At 34.7% G+C, this 16,683-nt stretch overlaps 1 protein-coding gene across 1 annotated transcript; it reads right to left on the bottom strand.

Annotated features, from left to right (window-relative positions):
* Window positions 1-4,616: 4,616 nt before the first annotated feature.
* On the bottom strand, window positions 4,617-5,306 carry LOC116023504 (cysteine protease inhibitor 7-like). Its single transcript, XM_031264508.1, has one exon. It carries the CDS (start codon window positions 5,304-5,306, stop codon window positions 4,617-4,619), a length of 690 nt encoding a protein of 229 aa, XP_031120368.1.
* Between the last annotated feature and the right edge of the window lie 11,377 nt (window positions 5,307-16,683).

The following is a 16,683-nucleotide window of genomic DNA, read 5'->3' as shown; positions in this document are numbered from 1 at the left end:
CCGCGCAACTGCAATATCATTTCAACACAACTGCAATATCAACCATGATCATGGTTCATAATGCATTGTGGACCATGGTCCACAGTATAATTTGCGCAGCACTTGCAGGCAAAATATTGTGATGCCAAAAAAAAAAACGTGTGACATTTAAAGATTTCGACTGGACCACGTACTGGATGGTATTTAAAGACGATAGACGCGTGTCAATGGTAATAAATTTTATCCACCTAAAATAAGTGCAAATTAGGTTAGAATGCTGTTGTCTTCATTTAGAGATCAGAGATAAATTTGCATTTGATTTGCTGCCTATGGTGTTGCAACATGCAAGCACACTCAAATAAATACTCATATTACTATTAACCAAAATAGTACGGTAAGGACATAAATGTGGTGAAAGAAAAGGTGCAAAATTTAAAATTTTCCACTGGAGAGTAGATAATGTTACGAGATCTAAATTTTTTTTTTAATTAAAATTTAGCAACAAAACTATTTTCACTTTGCATTAAAAAAATGTGAAGTATTTTAGAGAAATAATAAAATTTTCAATTTATTTTTTAAAATTTATGAGAAATTTCGTAATCGCTACCTAAATGTGCAATCTGGCTGAAGCTTGCCTTGTAACTGCGAACAATAAGCTAATCAGTTCAAATAAAAAAGGCCAATAAATAACCTACACAGAAAGTCAAGCTTGAAATATTGTGATTACTAAATCAAGTATCAAACCAATTTGCATGAAATCCTAATCCATTTAAAAATGATAAGATATGTGGTGAAAATGATACAAATGGAATCGCAATCCATTTAAAAATAATAAGATATATATATGTGTGCGTGTGTGCGGTGAAAATGATACAAAGGGTCACAAAAAAGAGAAATTTGTGATAAATGTATGAAAGGGCACTAGAGTAAAATTTTAGTCTCATTATCATCATGTTCTTTCTTGATCCGTTAAAAAAAAAGTAAAAAAAAAATGGTGAAATAGGTGCTTTACATATAGGTAAAAGTGTAATTTAACTCTTTAACTAAAAAAGTTTCAATTAGACATCGTCTTAACTCCAGTGCAATGGTGAAATAGGTGCTTTACGTTCTGTGTCCAAATTAAATAACTTTTTTCAAAAGAAATTAACGAAAGTCGTCTTCTCCGTCCAACTGATTTGAAAAGTAGGTCTGGCTTCTTCATCTAATTGGACAGAGAAGTTTATTTGGCATCTCTGTCAACTTGGACGGAGAAGTTGGCCATGGCTTCTCCGTCCAATTGAACGGAGGAAATTTTTTGATTTTTTTTTAATAAATTACATGCTATCACCCCACTCTTACATACAAATTGATCTAATTGCACAAAGTTAAAAAGTGAATTGCACCTTGACCTATAGTTGAAGGACCAATTATGTTTAAAGTGTCAGTTTTAATCCATTGTTTATAGAATTTGTTAGCATTAATAATTTATTTTAAATTTATAAATTATTAAAAGACATATTGATTTTTACGTAAAATTTCTCAAATTCCTTAGCTTGCATTGATTCTTCATATACTCATGAAGATTTAGTTCATCTTCCAACATTTGTTATTAGTCAACAACCTCAAAAAAGGAGACTAACAAAAACTTAGCAACATCATTCTAATTTTAAGAGGCAAATTAATTGAAAGCATGTGTTATGTATTTAGATAAAACTTGTTTTTATGGTTGGTAAACCATGTAACTCATGCAATCATTTTATTTTGTTGTTTTCTTGCCTACTAAACCATTTGTAAATTATATTGTTATTTTGTGTAACTCATAGATGTTTTTAGTTGTTTCGGTGTCCGCTAAAACAAGTGCAACTTGCTATTTTGCAGTAAACATAGCATATATATGAAAATTCAATTGAAGAAATTTAAGAAATTTTACGAAATAACCAATTGTCAATTAATAATTTATAAATTCAAAATAAATTGTTAATGTTAACAAAAACTGTAAGTAATTGATTAAAAATATCACTTTATACATAATTAAAGGGATAATTTGTATGAGATCATAATTTATAAACTAAGTCTATAATATGGAGTCATTTCAATTTTTGGTCCTACTGTTATTAGGGCATTGCCAATTTTAGCCCACTTCATTAATTTTTGCCACATTGCGGCCATTCTTATTTAGTCCTTGCCACTTTTAGTCCACCGTTAAAATTTTTGTCAAATAACCGTCCAAAACAGGGGTATTTTGGTCTTTTCATGCTTTGATCATCTCATTAACCCTTTGCAGTAGTTTTCCTTACACATTTTCATCCAATGAAGAAGTCCGGTGAAAGCCATGGCTTTGTAATGTGGCTTACATGGCTTTCGCTGGACCTCTTCATTGGATGAAAATGTGTAAGGAAAACCACCGCAAAGGGTCAAGGAGATGACCAAAGCATGAAAAGACCAAACATACCCCTGTTTAGGACGGCCATTTGACGAAAATTTTAATGGTGGACTAAAAGTGGTAATGACTAAATAAGACTGGCCGCAATGTGGCAAAAATTAATAAAGTGGACTAAAATTGGCAATGCCCAAATAACAATAGGACCAAAAATGGAAATGACTCTATAATATGTGTATAATTAATGGACTAAAAATGTAATTTTCCTTATCTAAAATAATCTATTCTTTTTCTCACCTTTATAAATTGGCAGTTTGGCCAACTTTAGATATTCATTTTGGGGTGAGTTAATTACTAAAATAATCCCTTGACTATTGCGAAATTATCGATTTGATTTTTGACTATCATTCATACACAATAAAGTCCTCAATTATGCAATATTTACTTAATTTAGTCCTCTATTAACTTATCCATTAGTGGGCTAGCTGTCAATACTGGCGTAAAACTATCATTTTAGCAATGAGTAGGCAAATAAGTACATGCTATCATGAATAAGTAAATAAAGCACAAGTCCACAATTAGTGTTTGGTAGATTGTAAGATTGTTTTCAGTTTTTACTTTTCAGAATCCATATACGCATAATAAATTAATAACCTTACTAGTTAGTAGTTACTACTTAAGTACTTAGTACTTTTTTTAAAAGAATGATGATAGATGTGTGGCAATAAGTTTAAAATGAAAAATAATGTGATAAATTTTAAAAGAATATTTTGGTCAAATGATACCAACCTTTGACACTTTAGATTAAGATGTCAAAGGATCGATCCCCCATCCCTAAAGTAAATAAGGAAATGAAAATAACAAGCTAGAAGTGTCATGACATCAAAAAAATAAAAAATTGAGGTTGGAGTGGCATCCAAATGTCATGCTGCTCATCAAGCTTGTAGAGTGACATTCATAATATGAAACATTAACAGGGAGTTTGGTTGGGAGGGGGGAAAAGAATTGTAATTCGGTGGAATTGCAATTCAATGAATAAAGTAGGAAGGGGGGAAAAGAATTGTAATTCGGTGGAATTGCAATTCAATGAATAAAGTAGGAATAAAGTAGGAATTTGAAAGAATTGTAATTTGCAATTCAATGAATAAAGTAGGAATTGAAATTACAGTTTGATAGGCATAAATAGGAGTACGGGGAATTGAAAGGTAAGAAGCGATAAAATGACTAAAATGCCCTTAAGTAGTAGTAGTAGTAGTAGCAGCCAAATCAAGAGAGAAAAAATATAGAAAAGAGAAAAAATATAGAAAAAATAAATTAGGGGATGTAGCATTAGTTTTAGCCAAAATAGTACGGTAGGTACATAAATTTGATGAAAAAAAAAAAGTTTTGAAATTTAAAGATTCCCACTAAACCCGGACATTTAAAATAGATAGGGTTACCAGATTCTAAAATTTTTATTAAAATTTGGCAACAAAACTTTTTTTTTTTAATTGGATTACTTTGTTATGACGGACCTCACTTTACATTAAAAAAATAGTGAAGAATTTTAGCGAAATTTTTTGTCCTTTATTCATTTTGTTTTTAACTTAAAAGAAAGTTTTTTGGATCCCACTGCTACACTATGCATCTAAGTTACTATGCTTACTTAATAGAAAGCTTTTTTGGTTAAAAATGTCTATCGAGACTTTCACTTAGATATTTTTAAAAATTTTCAGTTATCTTTCTTTCTCTTCCTTTGAGTAGTGTTAAATGGGTGGCTTGACATATCACCTGTACAGTTATTATTTAAATTGAATTGAGGTAGTATGGTTGCGAGTCCGATTGAGTTAGGCCAAAAAAGTGAAAACATTGGCTTTACCTGGCCCACAGCTCAAAACATTTAATTTTTTTTTTAAATTTCTTTAGTTTAGACTTATTATATTTATCAATGGCCAATTAAAATATCAATTAGGTTAAATGAAACCAAACAATAAAAATTTTAGCTCGACCTACCATCCAAAAAAAGAAAATATAATTTTTATTGTTTAGTTACTTTAATTGAAAGTTATTACATTTATCAATGCTTGATTAAATATGAGTTAGGTTGTCAATAAGCTTGTGATCTAGTGGCACCCACCCAGTTTATACTCCCATGTGCACGCAATTATGGGATACATCATACATGTGGCGTAGGCTTTCCATAACGGGGTAGCAAAGCCATTATTTAAACTTTAATTATTAATACACATATATATTGCATGCAATGCAAGATTTTTGATGGTTCAACGTACGGCTTTGATCACTCAGCCTTTACGAATTCAAAAGGGTATAGCGCTTCGTCCCTGTAGTTGATTCCCAGCTGATGTCCATCACCGACTGTGCCAATACGAAAGTAACCAATCCTGCAGCCAAGGCAAAGGCTTGGCCACCAGTTGAAAAGGTACCCTCTTCCATTAATATCGTTCTGAATCCTAAACCAGTTGTCAAGATCATCCTCCTTGCCTATAACGCCACCGGTCACTATTGCCGCCTCATCATTAAGCTTCCAAACATTCTCCTTAGCGCAGGGATCCGATGGGTCCCGCGAGTCGAAGGCCACGTTCAGTGGGTACTGCTCTATGATGATGTCAGCGGTGTCGGCGGCGGCGCGTGAGGCCTCGGCCTCAAGTTTTAGAGGGTAGAAAGTTAAAAGACGACTCACGGCGGGAGGTTCTTGGCCGGCTAATGTGACGTTTATTACTACGTCGGTGGGGCAGGCGGAGGGGTTTCCTGTGTCCGGGTTAGCCACGCTTATGCCGCCTTCAACGCCGATGAGGGCTGGGATGGCGTAGTATTTGGCTCCGGCGACCACTGGGTTGCCGTCCGTGTCTAAGATGGCGTCGATTAAGTTGGGATTTGTGGGGAGGCGGATGAGTGGAGGGAGGCCGGAGATGGCCAATGGAAGGAAAGAAATGGAGAGAACCAAAAGGATTATTGGTGTCGTCTTCATTTTTGAGACCAGAGATAGATAAATGTGTGTTTAATTTGGTTTGGTGCTTAGGGAGGGGCAAAAACACTCAATTATATAGACTCAGATGAGATGAGATGACCCACTAGCATGCAAAATAGTAAGATAGGAACATATATGTGATGCCAAAAAAATCTCGACAAAAATCTTCAACCATGTGTGTTCTCGACAATCCAAGCTGACTCCATATAATGTGATGCCACAAAAAAAAAAACGTTTGGTATTTAAAGATTCCCACTGGACCACTAGTATTTAAAGATGATAGACGCGTGTCAATGGTAATAAATTTTGAAAGAAAAATTGTGATAAATTTTAAAAGGGTATTATGGTCAAATAACGTCAAGTTTAACTTTAAATTAAGATGTCAAAGGTTAGATGTTCAATTCCTAATGCCGTTAAGGGATTGGAAAATAACAAATTAGTAGTGATGTCATGATCAGGTGCGACCGTGCTCTCCCGTGCGACTCACACCACTCAATGTTACGAAATACGCCACTTAATGTTAAGAAACACACCACACAAATATGCACTGTGGTGTGTTTCTTAACATTGTGGTGTGTTTCTTAACATTGAGTGGTGTATTTCGTAACATTGAGTGGTGTGTGACCGCACGGGAGAGCACGACCGCACCTGAAATTATTTCTATTTCTATTTCTATATATATATATATATATATATATAACAATTACACAACAAATAAGTATACTACATTACTACCAATTGCCAAAGTGCCATATAAGTATACTTATTTATTGCATATTTTCACATGACTATATGGATGTAATTAGTACTTCTTTGCTTAATAATTTTCAACAAAATTGAATAAAATAGAAATTGAAGTGTATGATCAACAATATTTTCAATAAATATATTTTTTAATTATTCGGCCCGCGGGTCGCTGGTCGAATCTAGCCCGCCCTGTTAGGCCCGCATTTTCGTGGGCCTGTTTTGCCATAACCCTAACCCGTCCCACCGCGGGGCGGGCTTTAACCCATTTTCACAGCCCTAGTGTCATAACATAAAGAAAAGTTGGGTTTGAAGAAATACAATTATGACGCGTTTCATTACGCATATGACCAACAGAATGGCATTCATGATATGAACATTAAAAGTCATAGACGTTACTTGCACCGATTTTTGAGTAGACTCTTATAAATGGGTAGGTATAAAACAATTTTTAAAGCTATTTTGTCATACGTTAAGACATAATTTTTAAGGGTAACACTTGTGTGAGACCGTCTCACGGGTCTTAATCCGTGAGACGGGTCGGGTCACATAATTTGGGTCATATTTAGTTTATGGGTTAGTTATGTTTTGGGCTACTTTTTTTAACAATCAGATATGGGCTTTTTTTAGCTCAATTTTATTAATTCATTTTTATTAAATTTTGCTCCATTTTTTTGCATTTCCCGTGTTCTTCATCAGCAGCAAAGACACAGAGTTCCCCTCCATTTTTTTCATCCAATTTTCAAATCTTCTCTTCAGAAAGGTGCATTTTCTTCACAATCTCAGGTGAGTTTTTATTTTTGATAATTTTAATGTGTAAAATTTGCTAGGGTTTTGCTATTACACTCCGATTCTTCCATTTCTCGCGGCACACTCTGATTCTTCCATTTCTTGTGGTGGTCACCATTATAACAATGAGTTTTGCATTTGCAACAAGTCGGATTTCGTTAGCTAGAGAAATCTCGCTGCTGATACCTATTACTCTCCGTTTCTTCGGTTTAATTTCTCGCGGTTCGCATCGGTAACTGGCTATTACTCTAGACTTCTTCTATTTAATTTCTCTCATGATGTTCGTCATTATAACAAGGAGTTTTGTGTTTGCATGCAGTAAGTCTATCGTATACTCGTCGCCGATAACTCTGCCATTTTTGTAAAATCAAAGACGGTTGTACATAGGTATCTAGATTTATGAGATAAAGTATTATGTTTTGTGATATAGTGTTGATCATTCATTTGTGATATGAAGTAGTGTATTTGCACTATAAAGTATTAGATTTAGAGCTTTAAGTGTTGAGTATTCATTTTTGTTATGAAGTAGTATATTTGTGCTATTAAGTATTGTGTTTGATGGTTAAAGTATTAGATGTAATGGTTAAAGTGTTGAGTATTAATTTGTGTTATAAAGTATTAGTTTTAGGGTACAAAGTATTGGATTTAATGCTTAAAGTATTGAGTATTCATTTGTGCAATTAAGTAGTATATTTGCTCTATAAATTATTGTGTTTGATGGTTAAAGTAATGATCATTCATATGTGATAAGAAGTAGTATATTTGGACCATATAGTATTATATATATATATATATATATATATATATATATATATATATATATATATATAATGATGGCAGAATTGTTGCAAGTATGATTCTAGTGGGCACCAAAGGCTAAAAAATGGGGCATTTTGAAGGACTCTTTTTGGTGATTGTCCCTGTTTAGAGCACACAATGAGACATTCACTTCCAAACAAGTTATAAGGTACAACTTATTAGAAGAAGCCATAGACTTGTAGACAACTTTTATATTTATTACTTCAGTGTTTTAGGACATATCAACAGTTAGATAGTACCAAAGTAATCATAGGATTAGATCATTATCTTGTTCATAGAGATGAGCTTTAATTCAATAGTTCAAGCACCAAATCAACTGGTTTCCTATGACTCATGTTTAACAAATTGTTGTGGTAATGAAGAATTTCTGATTAATACATATGGCATGGTTCCTTGTAATTTATATATTTTTGTTCTTGATACAAATGAACTAAGGTAAACAAAAAGAGACAACACAATGGTAACTTGATTTGAGGCTAGCTAGACAGTGAGAATGTTGATTAGTTAGTTTCATACTGTAATAAAAACATAAATATATTGAAAGATTCTTACATTTAATGCTTTAAGTGTTGAGAATTCATTTTTGTTATGGAGTAGTATATTTGTGCTATTAAGTACTGTGTTTGATGGTTAAAGTATTAGATGTAATGGTTAAAGTGTTGAGTATTCATTTGTGTTATAAAGTATTAGTTTTTGGGTACAAAGTATTGTATTTAATGCTTAAAGTATTGAGTATTCATTTGTGCAATTAAGTAGTATATTTGCTCTATAAATTATTGTGTTTGATGGTTAAAGTAATGATTATTCATATGTGATAAGAAGTAGTATATTTGGACCATAAAGTGTTAGATTTAATGTTTTAAGTGTTGAGCATTCATTTTTGTTATGAAGTAGTATATTTGTGCTATTAAGTATTGTTTTTTATGGTTAAAGTATTATATGTAATAGTTGTGTTGAGTATTCATTTGGTTAAAGTATTATATGTAATAGTTGTGTTGAGTATTCATTTGTGTTATAAAGTACTAGGTTTAGGCTATAGAGTATTAGATTTAATGGTTAAAGTGTTAAGTATTCATTTGTGCTATTTAGTAGTATATTTGCTCTATAAAGTATTGTGTTTGATGGTTAAAGTCATGATTATTCATTTGTGATATGAAGTAGTATATTTGTACTATAAAGTATTAGATTTAATAAGGTGAGTAGTATATTTGTACTATAAAGTATTAGATTTAATAAGGTGAGTAATGTTAGTTGCTAAGGAGTAATTGGTTGTTTCTAAGGTGAACTAGTGTTTGATTTCTTTTGCTTTAGTTAATGTTGTTCTAAGGGAAATTGTTACAGAAGTTAGCAATTGATGAGGTATGGTTCTGTATAAACTCCCAAGACTAGCCTTTTTTACATTTGAACGAATTATAATTCTTTGGCATGTCCTCAGATTAGTTGTTTAATTGTGTCTTTTTCAGTTTTTGTACTTTCAGATTTAATTGTACCATTTTTCTGAGCATTTATGCAAGGTGTGAAAGGCAGAAACAGAGTAAAACTTTGGGGAAATTCTTGTTCAAGTTTCTGTTTATTGGTTTGTTCTTGATTTGGTGCTGCTATCTTCCATGTCTCTTCTTTTCCAACAATATTTGCTTAAATAAAACCTGGATTTGTTTTTTCTATTAATACATGCCTCCAATATATTGTTCTTGATGTATAATATTTGAGGCATGGAAAGAGTGACTCTAATTATTTTTCTTCTTGTTTTTGGTCAAATATGTACACATCTCAGGGTTGAAATGTGATTGATGAGTGATCCATATGTAGATTTAATGGCTTGAGCGGCGGAGATTGGAGGAGACGGAGAGCTTGAGTGGAGGAGATGGGAGGAGATGGAGATGGTGAGGGCAAGATGCAAGGATGAGAGGCGTGAGATGCAGAGAGTGAGAAATAAGTAGTGTCGGATGCAGCGAGTGATGAGAATAGATAGCGTTGGATGAGATACTAAAGAGAGAGAGAGATAAACATAAAAATGCACATGATATGCACATGTTGACCCATATAATTGTGTGACCCGACCTGTCTCACGAATGGAGATCCGTGAGACGGTCTCACACAAGTTTTTGCCAATTTTTAAAGTTATTTAGTCCTCTAACTAACTTTTATCCACCTAAAATAAGTGCAAATTAGGTTAGAATGTCGTTGTCCAACTGGATGGATAATCCGGTATGACTTCTCTGTCCAAAATACATAATTTTTTTAAAAATAATTATTAAAAGTCACCTTAGCTTCTCCGTCCAACGGATCGAAGAAGTAGGCATAGCTTCTTCGTCTAGTTGGATGGAGAAGCTTGCCTCGCATCTCTGTCAACTTGAACGGAGAAGCCGACCATGGCTTCTCTATCGATCTGAACGGAGGAAATTTTGATTTTCTTTTTTTTTTTTAAATAAAAATTACCTACTATCACCCTACTCTTACATACAAATGGATCTAATTGCACAAATTTAAACAGTTATTAACTAAATTGCGTAAAAATGAGTAGTTAAGGTGCATAAAAATAGAACCCTACAGTACAATACAAAAGCAAAAAATTGGAACCCTACAGTTCAGTACAAAAAGAAATGCATATTCAGTTCAATAAAAAACAAAAATAACAGTGGTCCCCCACCCAGAAACTATTTTACAAATACACATCAAACTTAGAATCCTACAACCAAAAACAATGTTCCAGGTGTCCCCTCTACACCCTTTTATACCACCAAAACATGGAACCCTAAAAATGGAACTCTAAAACAAACATATTTTTATACAAAAGCTACCTAGTGGTCCCCTCGACCCCCATCTTTAATTCACCCTATAAAAGCCTCACATTCTGACAAAATAAACAAAATTGCGTACTGTATATTGGCCAGGTACTCCCAGACCTTCGAAGCCCCATGGAATCGTCCCAGACCTTGCGTCTCCTTCGTCAACAAGCTTCAACAATTTTCTAATTAAGGGTTTTTTTTTTCAATTTGGGGTTAATTTTTGAACGGATGACAAAAGGAACGATGACTAGCAGTTGTAATGGGCACCAACACTGTGAACTGACTGAAATACCCTCACTTTTAACGTTGGGTTAACCAAAAACCTAACGGGGGGCCACATTGGGGAACTTTTTAAAAGTCAGGAGACCACATTGGGTGCATTTAGAAGTCGAAATGTAAAATTGAGAATGGTCAATAGTCGAGGGACCATTTTGGGAAAAAACTCTAATATATAAATGTTAATTAGATCATTATCTTACATAGCTACATTTAAACTCATTATTAAAAATGTCAACGTAGGACAATAGAACAGCGTGACTCACTTAACACAATGAAAATATGCCGAAACTACAACAACATTGCAATCAATTTGGCAAATCTAGAAAATGAAGAAATTTCAAAATAGCCACCGTTGCTGCATTCATTGATTCGGTATGTAAAATACTTATTGTGTTTTCATTAAATATATTAGAACAAATGTAAACTACAATTCATTTCATCTTCTAGACTCAACATACTTAGATTAATGGCAAAATCAGTATCAACCTTAACAACAAAAGTACTTGGTATATAGCATTTACCCACTGTTTAAAAAAGGTTTATGCACAAAGTGACAAACAATTTAATTCCAAGGTCAGTATCAATTCAATAAAAATTTAATTGCAAGATCAAGAGTTTATAGTACAACTAAGATCTCAGTCACATACACAATAAGACAAATCCTCAGCTTCCTACACCATAATCTCATTGCATGTCGTTGCTATCTATGCTACAACTAGTAACCCAATTGCAAATAACACACTACCAGCAAAAAAAAAAAAACAGATGACAAATACTGAAGATGAAGACAATGACAATGCTACCCAAAAGAGAATTAAGAAGACTTAGAGAAATTCAAACCAAAAATAATATATATATATATATATATATATATATATATATATATATATATATATTTAGACTATCAATTTTACAAAGTTGCAAACATTTATCTTAGTGACAATTATAATGAATCTCCTATATTATCTTGCATTCATATAACATGAATTACCTATTTAAATAAACAAATTCGATAATCAATTACATATGTATGAATTTATCCTATATAATTGATGAGTAAAGTTGTGATAGTGAAAAAATGGTGAGAATGTCGTTCTGCTGAGGATTGGGGCTATGGCACGTACTTGTATGATATGTAAAATTCTAGGCACTAATGTTTTGGAATTGACTAGAATCCAAGCAAGCTAAGATTAAAGAATGGAAAGTAAAACTAATATTTTTGGGTTTTTTATTACAAAGGATTGCAAATGAAATATGGATTAACTATATGATAAAAGAATAGATCTAGATTAGAGGTATTGCTTTCTTAGCTTGATGCATTAACAATCTCAGAATTAGGGGAAAACAATTCACCAAGGGATTTATGGCAATGCACATAAGAATTCAAGTCTAAGCTAAGGTAGTAATCAATAAACAAGAATTGGAGTAGGATTTTCCCATTTTCGTGATGCATCAATCGTAACCCTTGAAACACAAAAGCATTATAAGCCACAAATTACATACACCTATTTTCATAGTAGGAAAATTGGGTTCGAAATTGGTTATGCTTGAGTCTTTTATCCAACTTTCATTGCAATAAAAGCCTCTCCAAAACAAGCTAACAATTGTTGCGCATCAATCACTAACAAGAAGAATTAATAATCCAATTCAAACATAAGAACCATAGGGGAATGATTTATCCCTTTTATGCAATAATCACAAACCTAACATCAAGAATAGCCATTGAACCCTAATCCAAACCCAAAAGCTAACTACTCACGCATCATAATGGTAAACAAGGCAAAGCTAAAGTAAATCACCATCAACATTGCAAGAAAATTAAGAAAAGAGTAAATAAGGAATAAAGGAAACTTTAATATTGAAGAAGAAGAAACCATGGTAGAAAACCAATCCAATCCGCAATTCAAGCTTGAAATCAAAGTAATCTATGTAAAAATATGCTAATCTATGCTAGGGAAATCTAAAGAGAAGAGGAAAAATAAACCAAAACTTGCTATGGTCCGAAATCTCCGAAAGTTGCAGAAAAACGTTGCTTAAATAGCAGACAGCGCAGGCCTCAGGGCCAACCTCACAGCCGTGAGCCTGGCCATGAGGAGGTCGCGATTTCATACTTGGCTTTAGTGGTCTCACGACCACTCACACGGCTGTGTGGGTGGCCGTGTGGCAGCTCCTTTGCTTGTTTCTTGCCCAGTTCGTGCTCCGCTGCTCCTATCATTCCTTGACAGATGTATTTTCTGCGTAGGGTGAGGTGTCAAGATACATACTGTGGATGTGTGTAAGAATAAAACGAAGAGTCTACGACTCCTCGAGTGTCGGTCTCAAAGGAGGGACGTGGAGGCGTGTCAAGTGCGAATGCATTCATTCAATCGAGTCATGCAAGGCATAGAGTATAGGGTGGTGAGTATGGTGAATGGTGAATGGTGGTTGCGAGGTATAAAGGATCATAAGGTAGTGAGACGTGAAGGTAAAAGGTGTAAGAAAACAAATATAAGAAAATAAGGGATTGGATCGTGTCCATCTATATCGCATCCTAGTGTGTCTCAAGCAGTGGAAAAATGGTGCAATGATGTTGGCTATTCAAGAGTGTGTCTTCTTAGTCCTTTTCCACCTCTGTGTACTAGGCTTCTTAGACTTAGGAGTGCCTTTTAGCAAGCAAAGTTCTAAGAGACATTTTATCAAACACCTTAGCTACACACTTTCCTACTATTCCTAATACGAAGTCCATAGGATCTATGATTGCCACAAAGCTTCAATCTCAACTCTAATCAAAACCATGATAGAGTCAATAACTCAATCTCTCAATAGATTGGCCAAATCCATACATGATCTCATCAAAACAACAACCAATAAACAAGAATAGAGATTCCAACAAATAAAGCAATTTGAATCCAAAATAAGAAATAGGATCATCACACTAGCAACATAGCTTCACACAATCCAAACCCTAGATTAAACTAGTCACACATGATCAAGAATTCAAGAGCAATAGCTAATTCAATCTAAGAACAAGATAATAAAACTAGATGAGATTGAAATAGAAATCACCTAGTAAATGAAATAGGTTCTTCAATCAAAGCTTCAAGGCTTCATTTACAAGGTGAAATTGCAAGACTAAACTATCCTAAAAACTAAGAAATGAAGAAGAAAATGGAGAGTAGAACTTGGGAAATTCGGACCTTCCTCCCTATCCTCCTCTTTCTGAAATTCATCAAGTTGCCTTAAATAGTCTCCGAAATTTTTCCCTAAAAACATTTCCGCGCACTGTCCTGTCCATGCTACCTTCACGCGTGAAGGCATGCATGGACAACTACTGGAAAGCTGCCACGTGACCTTCACGCGTGAATGCACCTTTCCGGGTCCTTCGGGGCTCCTGTCTTGCTCGGTTTGCTCGTTTCGCTCGTTCCTTGTTCCTAATGGCTCCCGGGACCTCTGAAATGTCTCAATTCATACCAAAGATAGCTTTGCGTGTGGTTAATGAATTTAAAGCACAAATTTCACAAGATTATCACTTAAGGATGCTAGAAATTCTATAAAACACTCTTATTTATACTCAAATATTAGGTGTCTTGGGAGCTTAACAAGTTTCCACACTTTATTTCTTGCTTGTCCTCAAGTAAGACAATTCACTTCTAAGCACATAAGCTTCCAAGATACCAACTCATTCAATACGGAACTCTTGGTCAATCAAAATTATGAGTGCTTAAGTCTATCAAAGAGGGGGAAACTTTTATGTTATCTACAAAGAATGTAGGTTAGATGTCATACAACTCAATGAATATTTCCGGGAAGTAAAAACCCTTCGTAGATAAACAATTAAAACAAGGGGAACACACTTCTCACACCACGTGCAAGCATGCAATCCCAAATTTGGATTCACCTCTCATTTAATTAGGGCATCTAGCCGATCCCACTAGTGGGAACGATGGACACTAGTTAATCAACCCTTCCGTCCTAAACGCCAAAGCCCAACGATAAAATAAGTGAGGGTAGGGGCATGGACCACTCACCGCCAATGGCTTGGGGCGGTCCCTCTTTTCTTCTCACTTCCTAGGATAACGCCATCGAGGGACCCGACTTCACATGGAGCTCCATGCTTTTTCGAAGACAGTGCAATGGGTGCCCGAATCCTAGCGAAGCGGCTCACCTCCTCTCTATTTTCTCATTTCCTGGGAACATTTTATGTGGACAACCGACTCCAGGTATAGCTTTTTGCTTACCGAAGACTATGGTTGAATACAACCCAGCGAAGTGGCTTTCATCAATTTTTTATCTCGAGGATTGGCCTTTTTGCCTTTTCAACTGTTTCTCCATGCAACCCCTCATGCCTTTTTCTTTTGGGATTAAGGGATTTTTCGTTCTTAAGCTCACCAATAGGCTCACCTTTTGCCACATGCCCTACCAAAATTAGTTTAATTACGGGCCTCTCTAAAAATTATCTTTCTCAAATTAAAAAGTGCACACTTCCACTTCGAGAGATCCTTGACTAAGGTCCTACGTAAATAAGAGGTGAACATCATGCAAACAGGCAAGAATATAAACTTATTTGACTCTAAACACTCTCATGGGTGCGAAAAGTAACTTCCTCAAAGATATTTCAAGAATAAATTTTTTTGGCATCTAGTCAAAATTCTCCCTAGATAACACAAACAATAACTCAGTCTTCAATTTGTAAACACACCCGTTTATCATGCCCAAGAGACTAACTTTCGACTCTAAGCAAATAAACATTAAGCTCAAAGTGCATCCTTTCCACACTTTAAAAAGAACATCGTCCTCGATGTTACCTCGGACTCATGGGATAAAGGAAAACGGGTTTAAATAATCATTGGAAATAAGAATCCATTTCCACACTTTGGAATTTGCTCTGGGATGTAGGGTATACTATATGATCCTTAAATGATAAAATAACATAGCAAGCTTATAAGAACACATACAAAGCTATATAAACAGTTTTCCACACTTTAAATTTGAAAACGGGGCATAAAATAGAAAAGGCATAAGAGGTTAAACCAAGTATGCATCCCTATTTCCACACTTTAGCTTCCAACATCGGTCGGCCTCCGTTATTAAAGCTCTATTTTCAAAAGATAATAACAAGATATATAATAGCAATTATAAGCTAGACTATTCAATTATTAAGAACTTGATAGAATATCTCAAACTAAATAAAGCAAAGTAAATGCAAATTAGATAAATGCATAAAACTTATGAAATTAACTACTTAAAGATATAAATGCTAAATAGTCCAAATAGACTACTAAATATGAAAAAGCATAAAAAGTAAAGCAAGTAAATATAATAAGCATGAAAGTAATTAGAAGCAAATAAAGAAAATAAAGGCGGAACCCCACGCATAGGGAACCTAATGTTTTGATGGGACTCGAACTTAGTAACAGTGTTTCTGGGAACTCTTTTCTCATTCATCAAATGCCGGGATAATGGGAAGCTCATCATTGATCACCAAAAGACGGAGGATGGAACTGTCTCGCGAATTGAGCCTGAAGCTCTTGAATCAAGCGTGCATTCTCCTCCACTGCTCTCCTTGTGCGGAGAATCTCTTCATTTTGGGTCAAGTAAAGCGATTGGAAATGTTCCTCTTGTCTGTCCTTGTGAAAATACAACGAGGTATATTGTTCTTCCTGTCGTGAGCTCTGTGCGCGCATGTATGCCATTTGTTCCTCATGGAGCTGTCTGTGGAAAGCTTGAGTAGCCTCCCAATCCATCATGGTCGGGCCCTCGTGCTGTGCACTAGGCTCACCTTGCTCCCGCGCCTGTGTCTCGTCATTTCCCTCATCATCATTGTCAGAGCTACCATCAACTCCCTCATCTGGTGCATCATTTCTTCCCCACTTGATATACATTGCCTGGAACTTTCTCACCGAAAATGCAGTCATGGAAGCTTCATTCTTTTCCCCTTCCAAGTGATTTCCAAGACCCAAACACTGATTGCACCTTCT

The sequence above is a fragment of the Ipomoea triloba genome, chromosome 6 (assembly GCF_003576645.1).
Source record: "Ipomoea triloba cultivar NCNSP0323 chromosome 6, ASM357664v1".
Classification (NCBI taxonomy): domain Eukaryota; kingdom Viridiplantae; phylum Streptophyta; class Magnoliopsida; order Solanales; family Convolvulaceae; genus Ipomoea; species Ipomoea triloba.
This window is presented reverse-complemented; position numbering and strand designations above follow the sequence as displayed.

What these genes read in the sequence shown, in the direction of transcription:
- LOC116023504 (XM_031264508.1), bottom strand. Translation starts at nt 5,306, where the DNA reads ATGAAGACGACACCAATAATCCTTTTGGTTCTCTCCATTTCTTTCCTT.